Genomic DNA, 15724 nt, shown 5'->3' on the forward strand with positions numbered 1-15724 from the left:
CAGCTGCCTCGGTAGGCGAGGCGTATCCTGACGAGCCGAATATCTCACCGTGGGTGTTTTCGTGCGCCCTTCGTAGGCCCTGCTGCCCTGTCAGCCCCAGCCTTACGTAAAACTGATACGTCATCGCCGCGTTGGGGTTGAAATTTGCAGTAATTACATCCATGAAGCGTGATTTTATATGATTTATGCTGGTCTGAGGAGTGAGCCCAGGCTTTTCCTTTAGGCCACAGGTTCCATGAAATTTAAATTCTGACCACTTTTGTCCTTCTTCATGTAGTCACTTATAGGTGATTGCAGCAGATACCCTTTAATGGTTTCTTGTGTATGTATGGATTAGTAGGAAAAACGTCCTCTAAACGTGTGGATTGTTTCCCTTTTTCAACTGCTCCAGGAAGTTTAGGAAACAACACACCTCATCTTGTGCCCTATATTGTAGTGTTTTATGAGTCATAATCGCTAAGTTCGCTGAGCTGTTTTGAATTGATTTTTCTGGGCTCTTGTCATGTTAGCAACAACTAATAGTCAATAAGAGCTTCTCTGATTTTATTGTTGTTGTTAACTCCTTCTTCTGTAAGGTTCAAGCCAGTGCATGTACACGTGCAGATGCTTCAGTACTGCACAGGGCTAAGATGAAAGCTGCTGAGACTTTTATAGAGTAAACAGTTTTATAAAATATTTTGTCAGAGATGTGTGCTTCGTAGATGGTTAGTCATACTTTGTATGACTTGATTTACCAACACTGCTTAATTTATTTTTTTTATTATTCTTTTAACGAGTGCTTTCCAAAGCAGCCAGTTTGCCTGTTGCACTGCTGGTTGGAGGTGTTATATGCCCTCTCTACAGAAGTGTTTGTGCTACCTAAAAAAAGCTGGTTGCTAATGCAGGTTGGCCTGTACTGTGTACAATTCTGCTTTTGGTTAGTATTTTGAAATAGAAGATTGTCTACCCAGGGTGATTTCTCAGTAGGCTTTTTACATACTTGTAACATGTTTGTCGTAAATTTTACAAAATATAAGATTCTTCTGTATAAAATGTTGTGTGCTTTTCTACATAATTTTTGTAGCAAGTTGCTCTTAATGTGTAATGCAATGCATACAGTTCAGGCTTTTTTAATTGGTAAACTGTGGTTTGTACAGAGTATACACAGAATGAAATGAAACAACACTGGCTAATGGTTTTGTAGTGTAATTTATGCTGGTTTAGCCAGACTGCTTGTCCTTCTTGGAACGTCTTTTTTTTCCTCTGCCCTGTTAGGATGGCAAACTTCAATGAAAAGTGGGAGTCTCTCTTGTATTCTACCGTGCAATCGTTTCCCTGTGCAGTTGATGAGTCAAGTGAGAGTTTATACCTCCAATGGTCAGAAAAAAGATCTTGGATCAGAAGATACAAATAGATCAACCCCTGAAGAAACCCTGCATAAAGCTGGAATAGGTAGTACTAAGCTAAAATAAAGACTGTTTATATAAATGTAAAAACTGTATGTATTTAACAATGGATAACTTTTTTTTCCAATTGTGTGATATTACGGTTGCAGAATTCTTCGTATTTGTTGCTTGTGGGCACCTATATATAAATTTCAAATGCAAAAGCAGGGAGGAGTGCTGAAATTTATTTCTTTGTCATTCCAGTATTTAAAGGATTTAAGCTTAGAGTAATCACATTTAAAGTGAGGATTATAAAACGTGGATTTCAGAAGGGATTAGGTAATTTAAGGGATAAGAATGTATAAGAATGTAGGAATGTATTACTTGTACTTGAAAAGCACACCAAGGCTCATTCTGAGCCAAAGCAAGCATGGAGCACAAGAATTGCTGTTGCCTTGCATAGCTTTCCGGGCAGTGGGGAAATCCAGGCAGAGAATTCCCAGCTAGCAGCTTCTCTGTGCCTGGGAAGTGCAAACGTACACGTTTCGGCCGAAATCGCGTTTTCTCACCGAAAAGCACACCAAGGCTGATTCTGAGCCAAAGGAAGCACGAAGCACTAGAATCACTGTTGAAGTTTATTTTGGAGTGCATATTGTTATATGTATGCTTCATATAGGGGTTGTTTTCTGGGGCCTAGTAGATGGTATGTTCTTACACATTATGGACATATTACTACTGTTTATTTAAAAAAACATGATATTTTGATAGAATTCTGTAAAGGTAATGTTATACTTGTAAAGATTGCCATATTTTTCCAGAAACTTAAATAATTAGCAAATTGTGGATCTCTTCTGGGCCTCCTTTTCTTTATTAGTAAACTTGGGAAATGCTTTTCATGTTAATACGATATTGAAAATAGTAACGTATTCATCTTGAAGGTTCTATCATACCAACCTCTGCTTGACTGAAAGATAGTTACCGTGAATTGAAGGATTCTGGTTTTTTTTTGTTTTGTTTCACCAGTACAGTGTGATTTTGTCCAGTCTCTAGACTAAGGTAGTAAACTTTAAAAGTGTACTTGATATACATAGATTTCTGTGCATAGCTGTAAATCTCTGTATTTTTGTGCCATTTTCTCCCTCTGAAATCTTATGACCCAATCTTTTGTTAAATAGTGTTGATGATATTTCTTTTAATTACATAAATGGTTGCATGCAGTTTCTGAAAAGAAGCTACTGCTCAGTTTTTGCTAAGCAATGTTAGCTGAAGTTTTTTCATCATGAATATTGATAGATCATGGCTGTCTGGTGTTTTAAATCAGGTAAGAAAGAAAGGAAAGGAACAGCAAGGGGTTTTTTGCTTTTGTTTTCAAGTCAAACAATGACTGATAGGGATGACTGTTTTAGGAATGCTAGTTATTTATGATCCAGCCTTATTTTTTGTGTAATAAGATCAGTTTCATGAATTTGTAAGTGTTATTTTTCCAAGAAAGTATACTTGGATTGTTCTTAGCCTTAGTCTTCAGTTGCTGTTAGGGCAATAACTAATTGCCTGATGGAAAGATAGTTATGTAGTCCATGCTTCAGGAATTATCTGACCTTTGAGAAATTTGAATAGTATGTTAAATTAGGAGTATCTCATTAATTAACACAAACCTTCTTGAAAATTCTTCAATTTTTTATATATATATCATTTCAATAAGGTCAGTTTTAATTTTGTTAATGACTGAGTATGTGTTTCAAGCCTCCAATGTTAGAGAGTGTTAAGGCATAAAAGAGTGGGTCTGTTGGTTTGACATGTTAAAATCGTAACATTTTTGTTCTGATAGCTGTATCAAGATGTATGAGACAAGGATGCAGTATTTGTATTTTCAAGTAGTACTCCTGATGTCTAAGTAGAAATCTCACTGAAATTACTGGATTTTCTTGTTTTCCAAATGGTAAGATTCAATTCACAGTACTGTAGTTTATATTTTACTGGATTTTATCGAGTTGTATCCTCAGCTTTCAAAACCAGCTCAAGTACTTTGTCTTCGTTCTAGCTCCAGCTTGTGACACAACAGTTGTGGATTTTAGTTTAAATACTTTGTGTTTTAATGAGCTAGCTTTTTGTAAGTGAAAAAGCTCTAGGCCCTTAAAATTTAGTTACACCTTGAAAGCCTATGAGACTTGGGTGATAAGCAGCCATAAACTATATAGAATTTGTTGTGTTTACTCATCTTAAATTTTGCATAAAACTTGCCCCAAACTAAAGTACACTGTTAAATTATTTTTTAAAAATTCAGGGTACTTTCTGAAATACGTTGCAAGTTGGTGCTCTTCTACAAGCTGCTAGGAGTTTGCAGATCAGTGCTATATTAATGTCTTATTTTGTTATTTATTTTTTTACTATTTCTGTCTTCTATTTTGAGAGCTTCAAACGTTGAAAATCTAGCAAAAATTGTTTTTTGATTGTCCGATTGGAAAGCAGTATTAAGATATATTCCTACTTTGCTGTGCCAACCAAACTTTACTAAAGAGAAAAGTAGGTACTTCCATATTTGCAGTGATCTTTATTTTTATTTTACAGGACAAGATATGACCAATGCAGGCCAAAAGCAGTCTTTCCTTAAAGAGCCAATCCAAGTAAAAGGTAAAGAAATACTTCCTGTATTTACTGATGTCTGCTAGTTGTCGAAAAAGATATGTGTAAGGAAACTGTGATTCCTCTTCAGTTGTGTAACAATTATGTGAAGAACATTTTAGAATACACTTGTATGTCAGCTTTATTTGGTGCCCAGTGGTTTGAAAATGACTCCTGAAAAATCAAATATAGTGGTATTCCTTCTAATTACTAGCTCTTCTTTGTCTGTTTTTAATTGTTACATTTAAGCTGATGAGTTTGTCAGGAAAAGACTAATCTGTTTTCTCTGTTATCACAGTCTGTCATCCTTTCATGTTTTTAGGCATGTCCACCATCTCATACTTGATCTTCCCCTGTTCCTTGTTTTAAGTCTTCCTCTGTTGCTTCTTATTGCTGAGTTAATCTAATCAGTGTTGCTTCTAAATATATTTTGACTACATGAACTGCCTAATCTGAGTCCTGTAATGTGCCTGTAGTAATGTGGTGGGTTGACCCTGGCTGGATGCCAGGTGCCCACTGAAACCACTCTATCACTCCCTTCCTCAACTAAACAGGGGAGGGAAAAATTATCACAAAAACCTCATGGGTTGAGATAGGGACAGGGAGCTCACTCACCAATTTACTGTCACAAGCAAAAGAGGCTCGACTTGAGGAAAGTTAGTTTAATTTATTACTAATCAAATCAGGGTAGGGTAATGAGAAATAAAACCAAAATCTTAAAACACCTTCACCCCACCCCTCCCTTCTTCCTGAGCTTAACTTTACTCCTGATTTTCTGTACCTCCTCCCCAAGTGGCGCAGTGGAACAGGGAATGGGGGTTGTGGTCAGTTCATCACATATCTCTGCCACTCCTTCCTCCTCACAGGGAGGAGTCCTCACACTTTTCCCCTGTGCCAGTGTGGGGTCCTTGCCATGGGAGACAGTCCTTTGTGAAATTCTCCACCACGATTCCTTCCCACAGGCTGCAGTTCTTCATGAACTGCTCCAGCGTGGATCCCTTCCACGGAGTGCAGTCCTTGAGGCACAGGCTGCTCCAGTGTGGGTCCCCCACAGCGTCTCAAGACCTGCCAGCAAACCTGCTCCAGTGTGGGGTCACAGCTTCCTTCAGGCACATCCCCCTGCTCTGATGTGGGGTCCTCCCCGGGCTGCATGTGGAGATCTGCTCCACTGTTAACCCCCGCGGGCTGCAGGGCAGAGCTGCCTCACCATGGGCTGCACTGCGAGCTGCAGGGGAACCTCTGCTCTGAGCCTGGAGCACCTCCTCCCCCTCCTTCTCTGATCTTGCTGCCTGCAAAGTTGTTTCTCTCACATATTCTCACTCCTCTCTGGCTGCAATTCCTGATTTTTGTTTTTCCCCTCTTAAATGTCACAGAGGAGCTACCACCATTGCTGATGGGCTTGGCTTTGGCCAGTGCCTGGTCCATCTCAGAGCTGTCTGGTGTTGACTCTGTTGGACATAGGAGAAGCTTCTAGCACCTTCTCTCAGAAGCCACCTCTATAACCCCCACCACATAACCTTGCCGTGCAAATCCAATACAAGTAATTACATGCTTTTGTCTTTAGTTATGTGTAAGTTTCTTTGAGGTTTTTAATTTATCATGACTTGATTTTACTCTGTCTTCACTCACTCTGATAGTTTTTATTATGGTATTGTGAGAATTATGCTTTTAAAAACTCCTGTGCCTTCTATGTATGGAAAGAACTTTATCAAAATAGAAATTGCCATTTCTCTTTAAACTCTGTCAAAAAAAGAAATCTCTGGAGTGAAAGTGACTCAGCAGGCTGTAAACTGTATCAAAATTCTTTCTCATTTTTTCCCCAATCTAAAGAAGCATCAAATCATAATACTTGTTGATAACAAGGTGAGATCAGTGTCTGTATATTTTCTGTACAGTTTTGTCTCCCTCCTTTATGTCAGTTTCTTTGGGTCTGTTGTCAGTATATGCATGCAGGGGAAATGTACAACATAGGAGAAATTAGGTAGACTAGAATAATTGTAAAAATATATATATCTTGCAGTGAGAAGAGACTTTTGCCTTTGTAGAGTATAGATGCACAAGCAAGAGTGTTTGTATTGATTTAAAGAACAGTGTCTAGAAAGTGGAATTCTAGTCTTCAGATGCTGCTGTGACTTAGAAACTGACCTAAGTATTACTAAAACAATAACATTTTTAAAGGATCATGAATCTTAAAAATTTGTGCTCTTTAAGGTGTTTTATGTACATCAGCTTTTATTGGGCCTTTTCCTCTTGGAAAGACCAAATTGATTTTTTTTTTCCTTCACATTTATTGCCAGTTTTGTACAGTTATTTGAACTAGGTGTAGGGTTGTTGAGATACTCTGCAATGTACAATTGGTTATAGTATTTTCTTTTAATGAAATTTACTTGTGTTTCTGAAAGATGGATTAGTAAGTGGTAAATCCACAAGTTTTTTTTTACTAAGGTTAACATATTTTGGATATATATCTGTTTTAAATAAGAAAGACGGGAAGCATTCTTAATGCTCATCTTGTCCTAACCTTAGTGAATGATGGACTGTTTTTAGAAAATCTCCTCACTTCTTTGTCACCTTTGCTCAGGAGCATTATGGGATGAATGTGATTACTCAAGTACTTAAAAAATTGTTTAAGTTCAAACTGGATGACAGAAATCAGATTATTGTGGTAAATACTGATATCTGTAGTGTTAGTGCATAGTTGAGTGTCAAGCAGTGTATTTTGCTTCTAAGCTTTCAAAACTCAGAAATAAGGCAATGTAGAACTCTAGAAAGATTTTTCTGAAAGTCTTTAAATGCAGTAGCTTTCTGTAAGTATCCTCTGACTAAAGTTCTGGATTAACTATAGCAATCATAAATCCTGTGGTATGCAGGAAGTTCATGTGTACTCATAAGTCTTCTCATCTGCAGAATTTGAGGTTTTCAGTTGTGTTCTTTAATGTTATATCCTTCAGAAATTGTAACTCTTCTTCCAATAAGCATAATGTTTTTAGTGGACGTGAGTGTATAGTGACTTACACTTGAAAATAAAATGAAGTTATGTATGTACAGAGAAGCAGGAAATAATGGCGTAAATTTAAAATTCCATTTATCCTTTTTCTGAATACAGTGGTATTCTTTTCCTTGTGCATGAAAATCTAATATGGTAAGAGTACATCCTCTAGACATGGAAAACATAAATAAAGAATGTATATTTGTAATTGTTATAAATGCCCAATACTAAATATGCTAATTTTGCAAGTAACAGTTCAGAAAAACGATGTATGGAGTCTGTCTCATTTCTCTGTATGGTCCTCAAAGGTGAGAAATCTTACCTTCAGAAGGTGGAATTGGTAAATATTTGAAAAAAAGAAATTAAGCTCTGTGTTCCCATTTCAGCTGCTAGAGCGAGGGTTTCCAAATTGCCATGTTTGAATGCTATCTTAGTAACCAAAAACACCATCTCTGACATGAAAGTTGGAGAAGTTGCTGAGAGTGGCAGTTAATGTGTGTTGGATGTTTGAGGACCCTGAACTACAATTTAGCAAGTAGTGTTTTTGGAGGTAAATCATTCTACTCTCACTCATTTCCCCAGTGAAGAACATCCCTTTCTCTTTCACTGTAAGTCTTCTGTCTCGCTGCAAGCATTGTTTTTCTGATCTCCACTTAAAAGTATCATGATATGACACTAGATCGAATTAACTTTTGAAGTTTCCATGAGTGACTTAACTTGCTTATCTATTTTTGTTTTTAAGTGAAAGCAGTCCTTAAAAAAAGAGAGTATGGACCAAAATACACACAGAATAACTTCATCACTGGAGTCAGAGCAATAAATGAGTTTTGTCTTAAATCCAGGTATGATGGGTCTGAGTTGAAATTTAAATTGTGAATATTTATTTGTTTGTATGTGCTCCAAAAGTAATTGTGATTGTAGAGTGATTTTTGCACAGCAACTTTTTCTAAATGCTTTTGTGGTATTATGTTCGTAAGTCTGAGGTTAGTTCTTGTTTACTTAGTGTTACAGTGGATTAGGGACTTGCACTTAGTTTGCACGTTTCCATAGTTGCTTCTTAAAGTAATTTATTTGTACTTATATGGTCATAAATCTAGTTGGAGGGAGTCTACCTCTAGAGTAGCTAGTTGTGGGGGGGAATTACAAATAACTCTTGTTTCAGCATTTTGGGGTCATCATGGTTTGATGTGAACGTCTCTAAAAGATCAGTGGAAACCTCATGTTACATGAGGTCTGTAATTTGGAATAAAATGTAATCTGGTTCCTAGTAACCTAACTGTTGTTACTTGATATGTACTTACGGCCTTTTACTATATGCCATGCCTGCCAGCAGGTCTTGCTGAGTTTAGCTGTAGTTGAGATGTCTTGTCAGATTTCATACACTGTGTGACCCATATTAAATCTAAAGGCACAGCAGGTTGGTTTATAACTTTTTATGCTGTTACTGTTCCTCCCCAGTTTTTATATACAGTGTATGTCACCAAACTTGGTCTTTGCTGAAAATCCAGTGACAAATTATGTTTAGTCCTTTGTCATATTTTTACTGTAACTGACTTGTGCAGAGAAATAACTTGATACAGCTTTGCTGGATTGACTGTAAGGGTTAAAAAAACCCCCAACAAACAACCAAAAAAAACCCCCAAAAAACCAAAAAAACAGAAGAAAAAAGCAAAAAGGACTAGATAATTGGTTGATCTAAAAATGAAATGTTATGTTGTATTTAAATTAAAAAAATAAAAAAAATAATCCCTGATGTTTCTCAGTATAGATGCCCTAATGTGTAGCTCAGCACAGAAAATCTTATCTGTTCCCCTAAGTAGTTTTACTATCTCCAGCCTTTTGCAGCTTGTGCTGGGTGTGTACATTCTGAGGTTAAATTTCTTAACTTTTCATGTCATGTGATTTCTGATTTCCATTTAGAGATGTTAAGCCATGAACCTTCTTGTTTAGCACTTGTGCACATTATCCATTATATGCAGATCATGGGGAGTTTTATTATTCGATGTTTTATCACTTTGTCTTCCATGTATTTCATAGCGTGAGGACATGATTTGGACTTCCGAGTGTGGAAAACACAGTGGCTTTCAGTAGCATCCTAGAGATTGCTTGCTTCACGTCTGCATGTCTGTTGTTTGGCTCAGTTAAACAACTTAGGTTTTTTTGTACTGCAAATTCATAATATCAAAATCGTGGAATATCACCCACACATAAAAGTAAAATGATGCAGAAAAGTAAAAATATGAAGTACTTCTTGCACTAAACTGTTTGTCTGTTTTCCTTAGTGATTTAGACCAGCTGAGGAAAATTAAACGACGAAGCCCCCATGATGACACTGAGACTTTCACTGTGTACCTGAGATCGGATGTAGAGGCAAAGTAAGAACATTTTTATGAAGGAAAGTGTTTGGATCATTTAAAATGGATTATACGAGAGAGAGAGAATAAAACCTTTAAAAGTCAGGTTTACAGTGAGAAAGGGCAATAATGTTTTCCATTTTCTCTCCACATTTTCTATCCTCATTATTGTAATAATTACATGGTGTATATAACACTGGAGGTTTTTTCATGTGTGCAGAGATCAAGTGCTTTTCCCTCAGCCACCTTGTGCCCAGCTTTTTATTCTGTAAAGTAGTCTGCATAGCTTCTTATCAGAAAGAATGATGTGATGTCCTGCTTTTAGGAAAGGCATTTGTGATGTAGTCAAACTGAAAAGAAGTTGCGTAAATGGAACCATTGTTAAATTACCTTTACTCTAATCAGGTCTCTTGAAGTTTGGGGTAGTCCAGAGGCTCTTGCTAGAGAAAGAAAACGACGTAAAGAGGCAGAGATCAAGTACAGAGAAAGTGAGTATAGAGTTTTCAAATAACTTCAAATGTAAACAAGAAAGTGTGATTGTGAGAAATCTACTAGATGGTGTTTGTTTCATTGAGAGCATAGAAGTTTGGAATTAGTAAGTGCTGATAAGGTTTTATAGTGTAGTGTTAGAGTAACACATTACTATCTATTTAGATATAGTCTGTTACTTTCCTATTTATCATCTATGCGATATAGCAAGAATATACCTTCAGTTGAGATCTGTAGTCATACTTACTTTTTGGGGGACTCTCAATTTTTAGTTTATAATTAACATCTTCAGTAGATTTGGATTTTTTTTAATTGAGAAATTTGAAAAGATTTAGAACCAGTCCAGATCTTTATACCATACCGTTATTTATTTATTTTTCCTCTGAAATCCGTTCAGTTTACCTTTGTGCTTCAGAAGTGGGAGAAATACTCCCAAATTACCTTTTTGCTTAAAATTATTGTTGTCATCCTTGCTGGTATTATCAATAACAGGTATAGTCAAATCAGTACTTTATAATGGGTTTTGGTCTGTCTAGTCAATTAAAATCACAGGAGAGGCAGTATTGCTTCAATGTACTTATTCCAATTACGCACCTTAAAATTAGAGGTCTTTTAAAAAATTTTTTTATTTTTTTGGAAACAGTTGTGCCACTGGAACACCCTCCTAGTAAAAAGGCTAGAGCTGCAGGCACTTGTTAAGGTACCTGTGTTTATACTGAGAATGTAGTCAGTAGCTTCAAAATTTTTAGTGACCAGCAGAGTAATTCTTGGACATAATCCAAAAAATGAGATTAAAAAAATACTACTCAGTCATAATAGCATACTGAAATATCATATACTTGAAGTGGTAACTCCCTTTTTATACAGGTTGTTCCTGTCTTTTTTATTCTATTTAAATTACTGTGTACAATGTATTTTGTATAACTTTGTAGGGGAGAATCTAGCACAACAGCTTCTAGATACTGTAGTGTACTGATGTTTGTTTTGAAGTTACTGAACATCGTTAGTGGATGGAAAAATACTGATGTTAGAGACTTGCTTTTAAACGTCCTTCCCCCTCTCCTTCATGGTTAAGGGGTGGGAGTGGGGCAGTAGAATGCCTGGATTTGGTGCAGTGTCTTTTGAGTTTTTCCCTCTGTATATCATCCTTTGCTGATAGAAATGGCAACGATGTATAGCATCGTAACATTTTATTTAGCATTTTGCATGAGTTTTCTGTTTAACAATACCAGCAGTGGAGTTTTCCAAAAAGAAAGATAGACCATTTAGGTCTTACTAGAAGTGGGCTGTTGCATAGAAGTAAGACATCAATTCTTGAAACTACTGGTTACTAGTATGTATTCATGGTAACAATTTTGTATTGCAGATCTATTTAGAAACCAAAGACTGTTGAGGGAATACAAAGAGTTCTTTGGAAATACTAAGGTAAGAGGTGTTTTAAAAGTTTTGTCTAGAAAAATACCACAACATGTACTATGACACCTTTTGAAGGAAAAAGTTGTGAAACAGTTGCATAAGCTTAACTAACAATATTGTTGGAAGATTTATTTGCACTGTAATATATCTGATCTATTTCTGGTTGTAATGAGTGGCAGATGTTTTGATGCCAGTTTAAATGGGTTCCCACTGTGGAAATGTAATCCACCAGTAAGTTTTTTGGTGTGGTGTTTTTTGTTCAGTCAATTGCCTTCTTAACAACAAAATTGCAGCTGTGTTTGACTTCATCTATGGCTTATAAACATGTAGAATAAATATACTGTTAATTTAAATAAATGAAATAGGTTTCTTAAGGGGAAAAAAAAAAAAACATTAACACTTTGCTCTATGCCCTACTGGCTCTTTCTCTTTGCTTAAGCAAACCTATTCCAGGTGCTCAGCTATGCTATAATGATTTTTTAATCTTTCTACTGAACAGATGGCTCCTGTCATTATGGTTGCAGTGGCCCCTGCTGGAGGCTTTGTTGATTGTTTATCCTTTTTATAGCCATCCGTTTGTAGAAATGTGTAAGACCTAACTGCAGTTTGGGTGAGCATTCAGTAGTAAATTAGAAGACTTCATACTGTAGCTTCACTTTTGCAATACAGGGCAATGCAAAGTTTTTATTTAATAATTTCTATGGTAGGTCCTTCATGAGATCAATATCTGGTTATTTTGTTTTAATAATCTCTTATTTCTTCATGTAGCCACGCTCCAGTGCAGCAGCTATGTTTTTCAAGGGACCAGGGAAGGTCGTAATGGTAGCTATTTGCATGTAAGTTTAGAAATAATATTTTTGTTTATGCAAGTAGAAAACAATTTATTTTTATTATCCTGGATTTGAGAACAGTCTGTGTATTCAAGCTAAAGATACCATGTCTCTGTAACTAAAGGTAACAGATTTGTTTATTCATTGATGATGGGAGAGAGTTTGGGCAAATACATTCATCAATATAGCGAGACCAGGGTTAGAATATACATCTGATCAGAGAAGAGCAAATTTTTTGAAGTTGATCAGACTAAACAGTTCATTAAAGGAAAAACTAAAATTTTGAAGGATGTGGAGAGGTAAGCATTTAAAGTTACCCTTTTTTTCTTGCTCTTTCTTGAGAGGAAGCTTTTCATATGTTTTAAACAGTCTTCCCTATAACCAACAGAAAATAACTCACTTCTCTGCTGTTATTCAGTTCTTTTCCTCTATAACTGGAAAGGGGATATTTTAGGAGGTTTTTGCCTTTCACATGCTTTATGAGTTTGAATGAAACAAAACTAAACTAATGATTCTGATTTTAAAGCGAATGAACACTTGAGTCTCTGGCATAGAATACACAGAAGTGTGTTAAGTTTCTATCATGAAATGATGGCTAAAATTTACTTGCCATAAAATCTGTGAATTTTTAAAATGAATTTGATTTTATAAAAGGTATTTATTTGCTAAGACACTATCGATATAAGAGAGCAAAATAGAAAGATGGGGAAAACGCTTTTTTGGTACAGGAAACAACATACTGAGCAGGACATAACTGAGTTTTCATACAAAACTATATTCTTTTTGCTTGGGGGGAAAAACCTACAAAGCTCCTTTGACTGAAAACTTCCCTCTTTATTGAGTAATCTACTTGTAACTATTCAGAGCTTTCTAAGTTAAAAACATTTAAGAACTATTAGTACAGATATTTCTAATGGAAAAAAAAAAAGGTGTGGGGGAGAGGATGTTCTATGGTCATTTTCACTTCCTACACTTTCTTACAATGATCTAGAGAAAACAGAGCTTTCCTCCTGCTTTGTATATAGGGCATTACTATAAAATCGCACTCCCTTCATAAATACCTTTTGGATGTTTAGGTACTTTTATAGATGAATGCCCATCAGCCAGTCCAGCAGAAGTTGTAGAGCCTGTTATATTCCTCAGTCATCTTTTTTTGGAGCTTTTATAGAAGTTAAAGGATCTTGTGCCCCTCAAATATCTGAGGACTTTTCAGAGATTTAAGTCAAGGCCACCATCAGTGCTCCTTTGTTTGTGGCCTTAATCTTGATACCAGCATGATTTTTAATGGTTTCTGGTTTTGGGTCAAGAAAGGCCAGTCTGTCTTAACTTCTCCAGTTGGAGTGATTTGGTAGGCTTTTCACAAACTTCAGGCTTCCTCAGTGAGGATGAAATTAGTTCAGTCAAAAGCAGAGTCCTCTATGGATCCACGTGTAAGGGTATAGACCAGCTGCACTGGCACACTCTTATGTTGTTAATAGAATTCTGCGAGGAAAAGCTTTGAAGCTGTTAGAGAAAGACACGAAGGTGGTAATGTGTTTTTTTATCAAAAAGGGAATGATATATTGTTAGCAAAACATTCTTCAGAGTCCAGCATTGTTGAAGTGATTTCATTGACATACTAATGCTTTACCTTTTAAACAATACAAAATTTGCATTATACATAATATTTTAAAAAACCCCTAATGTTTAGTATGTTTAGTAATGTCACTGCTTCTTTAGAAATAGATGCGATGAAATGTGTTGAGTTCTCAAATCTAGAGCCTAAATAGAAGATTTTTTCCATAGATTCATAATGGATTTTCAGTTTCAGTTTTTCATGTTGACATTTATTTTTCTACTGTTCTTTCTTCAAAAGCCTAAATATTTTATGTAGGTAGACAGGGATGGTTGTGTAAATCAGACCAGTTCTTTCTAGACCGTTATCTTATGCTGCAAGGTAGAGTATAAAAAATGGTATATCACATGATGGTACAATTCCCTATATATAGATTTCTCATTTCTCCATGTTTCCTGTTCCCCCTATACATTTTAGGGTTTTGAGGTAATTATCTTTGAAACAGATTTGGAATGATAATTATTTAAAAGCAAGTATTAATGCCCTTTAATTTTTTCAAGTTTACATTTCAGTCAGGATAGATTTATTTGGATATGTTTTAAATGTAATTTATGTTGTTAAGTTAGGAACTTTGATTTGAATCATTGATTCTGATCTACTTTTTGGCATTTGTGTATTTTTTTGTTTTATGTTTTGTTTTGTTTTTTTTTCCCCAAAGAAAGGCTGATTTTGTTCATGTATCAGCATTGTAAAGATACCAGTTAAATTTAGACTCTACACTAAAATTGACAAAACTTTTGACATCAAGGACGACTATCTCTTTCAACACCTTTTGTTTGTTTTTTCCCATTTTGTTGGTGAATGCCTTCTGTGTGGACTTTGGAGTACAGTAATAAACAGTCATGTTGAATGGAACTACTTACTTTCTGGGTGCAGAAGAGAGGCTTCTTAGAAAATGCTGTAAAGTACTAGTTTTTATAAGCAAGAGAACTGTACCTAATGAATCTTGTGTGTTTTTTTTTCTTTTGTTGTTTTTTGACATGATATCCAAAACATTACAATAAATGTTTTTCAGGCTTTACCTAGCTTTGGTTTAAATTCTGTTAAAATTTCCTACTGTTTCAGGTCCATACAGGTAGAAATGAGGTAACTAAATCAGTGAGTTCATTCAGTTCATTTTTGTACAATAGAGAAAATACTTTATCAATTGGTGGTCTCTAACATAAAACATAACTTTGTTTCAAGCTGATTCAGAGTATTTTAGCTGCCTTCTCAGAATCTGCTGGTTTTGCATTATTTTTCCTCTGCTGTTTAAAATATTTGTAGTATTTTTTTCAACAGAATTTAGGCTTTCATAGGGCTTATTATTTTCAAATGCAGTGGTGAATTTGTTTTTTTAAAGAAACACATATTTTACTTGCAATAAAAACCTGACTTTACCCTCCCCCAAACTAACTTTGATCTATTGTCTTATATTGATGTGTACATCTAGTCACACAGGAAACGCCAAATAGCCTTGATGGCTCTGTAGACTCACTAGATTTTTTGTAATTACTTCCCATGTAGCACTTTTCGTCTTTCTATCCTGTGTCTCCAGTTTACTGAACATCATTAACAGGCTGATTTTGCTGGGCCTGACATTTGAAAATCTTAGTGTGGTTTCTTTTTAGATTTCTAGGATGTCAAATCCCCCCATGAATTTGGAATTAGTAGGGGTGACATAAAATACCAGCTGAGTGCCTGTTGTGTCATCTGAACAGGTGGGGGCCCCACAACTGAATTGTACCTTCAGATAAGCTGTCACCAACATTAATACAACTTTGAGAAGAACAATACAAAAGTCAAGAGACTGTGCTCATGAATCCCACTGTAATATATTTAATTTTCTTTCTATGCTAAAGATGCACTGTGCTGTGAGTTGGAAGAATGTATAATTAACACAGGGAGTTTAAATTAAGATTTAGTGTTACAAAGCCTTCCTTTCTACTTGGGTTTTCCACTAACTTAAGCTTTTTTTTTTTTACTTCCTACCTATAAATTATGGTGATGCTTCACCTTCTCATGAGGTAATTAGACTAAATTAAAAATTTTAGAGCACATTCAGG

The 15724-nt window shown here is 35.7% G+C and overlaps 1 protein-coding gene across 1 annotated transcript in view; it reads left to right on the plus strand.

Moving 5' to 3' along the window:
• The first annotated feature begins 1243 nt into the window (after nt 1–1243).
• Nucleotides 1244–15724, plus strand: part of SLC30A9 (solute carrier family 30 member 9) — a 43762-nt gene continuing 29281 nt past the window's right edge. The window contains exons 1-7 of the mRNA XM_026847331.1: nt 1244–1431; nt 3933–3995; nt 7718–7817; nt 9258–9350; nt 9735–9817; nt 11185–11243; nt 12003–12070. Of these exons, the coding sequence (XP_026703132.1) occupies nt 1269–1431; nt 3933–3995; nt 7718–7817; nt 9258–9350; nt 9735–9817; nt 11185–11243; nt 12003–12070 (629 nt within the window). The 5' untranslated portion in view covers nt 1244–1268. The remainder of the gene's footprint in view (nt 1432–3932; nt 3996–7717; nt 7818–9257; nt 9351–9734; nt 9818–11184; nt 11244–12002; nt 12071–15724) is intronic.

The sequence above is a fragment of the Athene cunicularia genome, assembly GCF_003259725.1.
Source record: "Athene cunicularia isolate RWA chromosome 4 unlocalized genomic scaffold, athCun1 chr4_part1, whole genome shotgun sequence".
Lineage (NCBI taxonomy): Eukaryota > Metazoa > Chordata > Aves > Strigiformes > Strigidae > Athene > Athene cunicularia.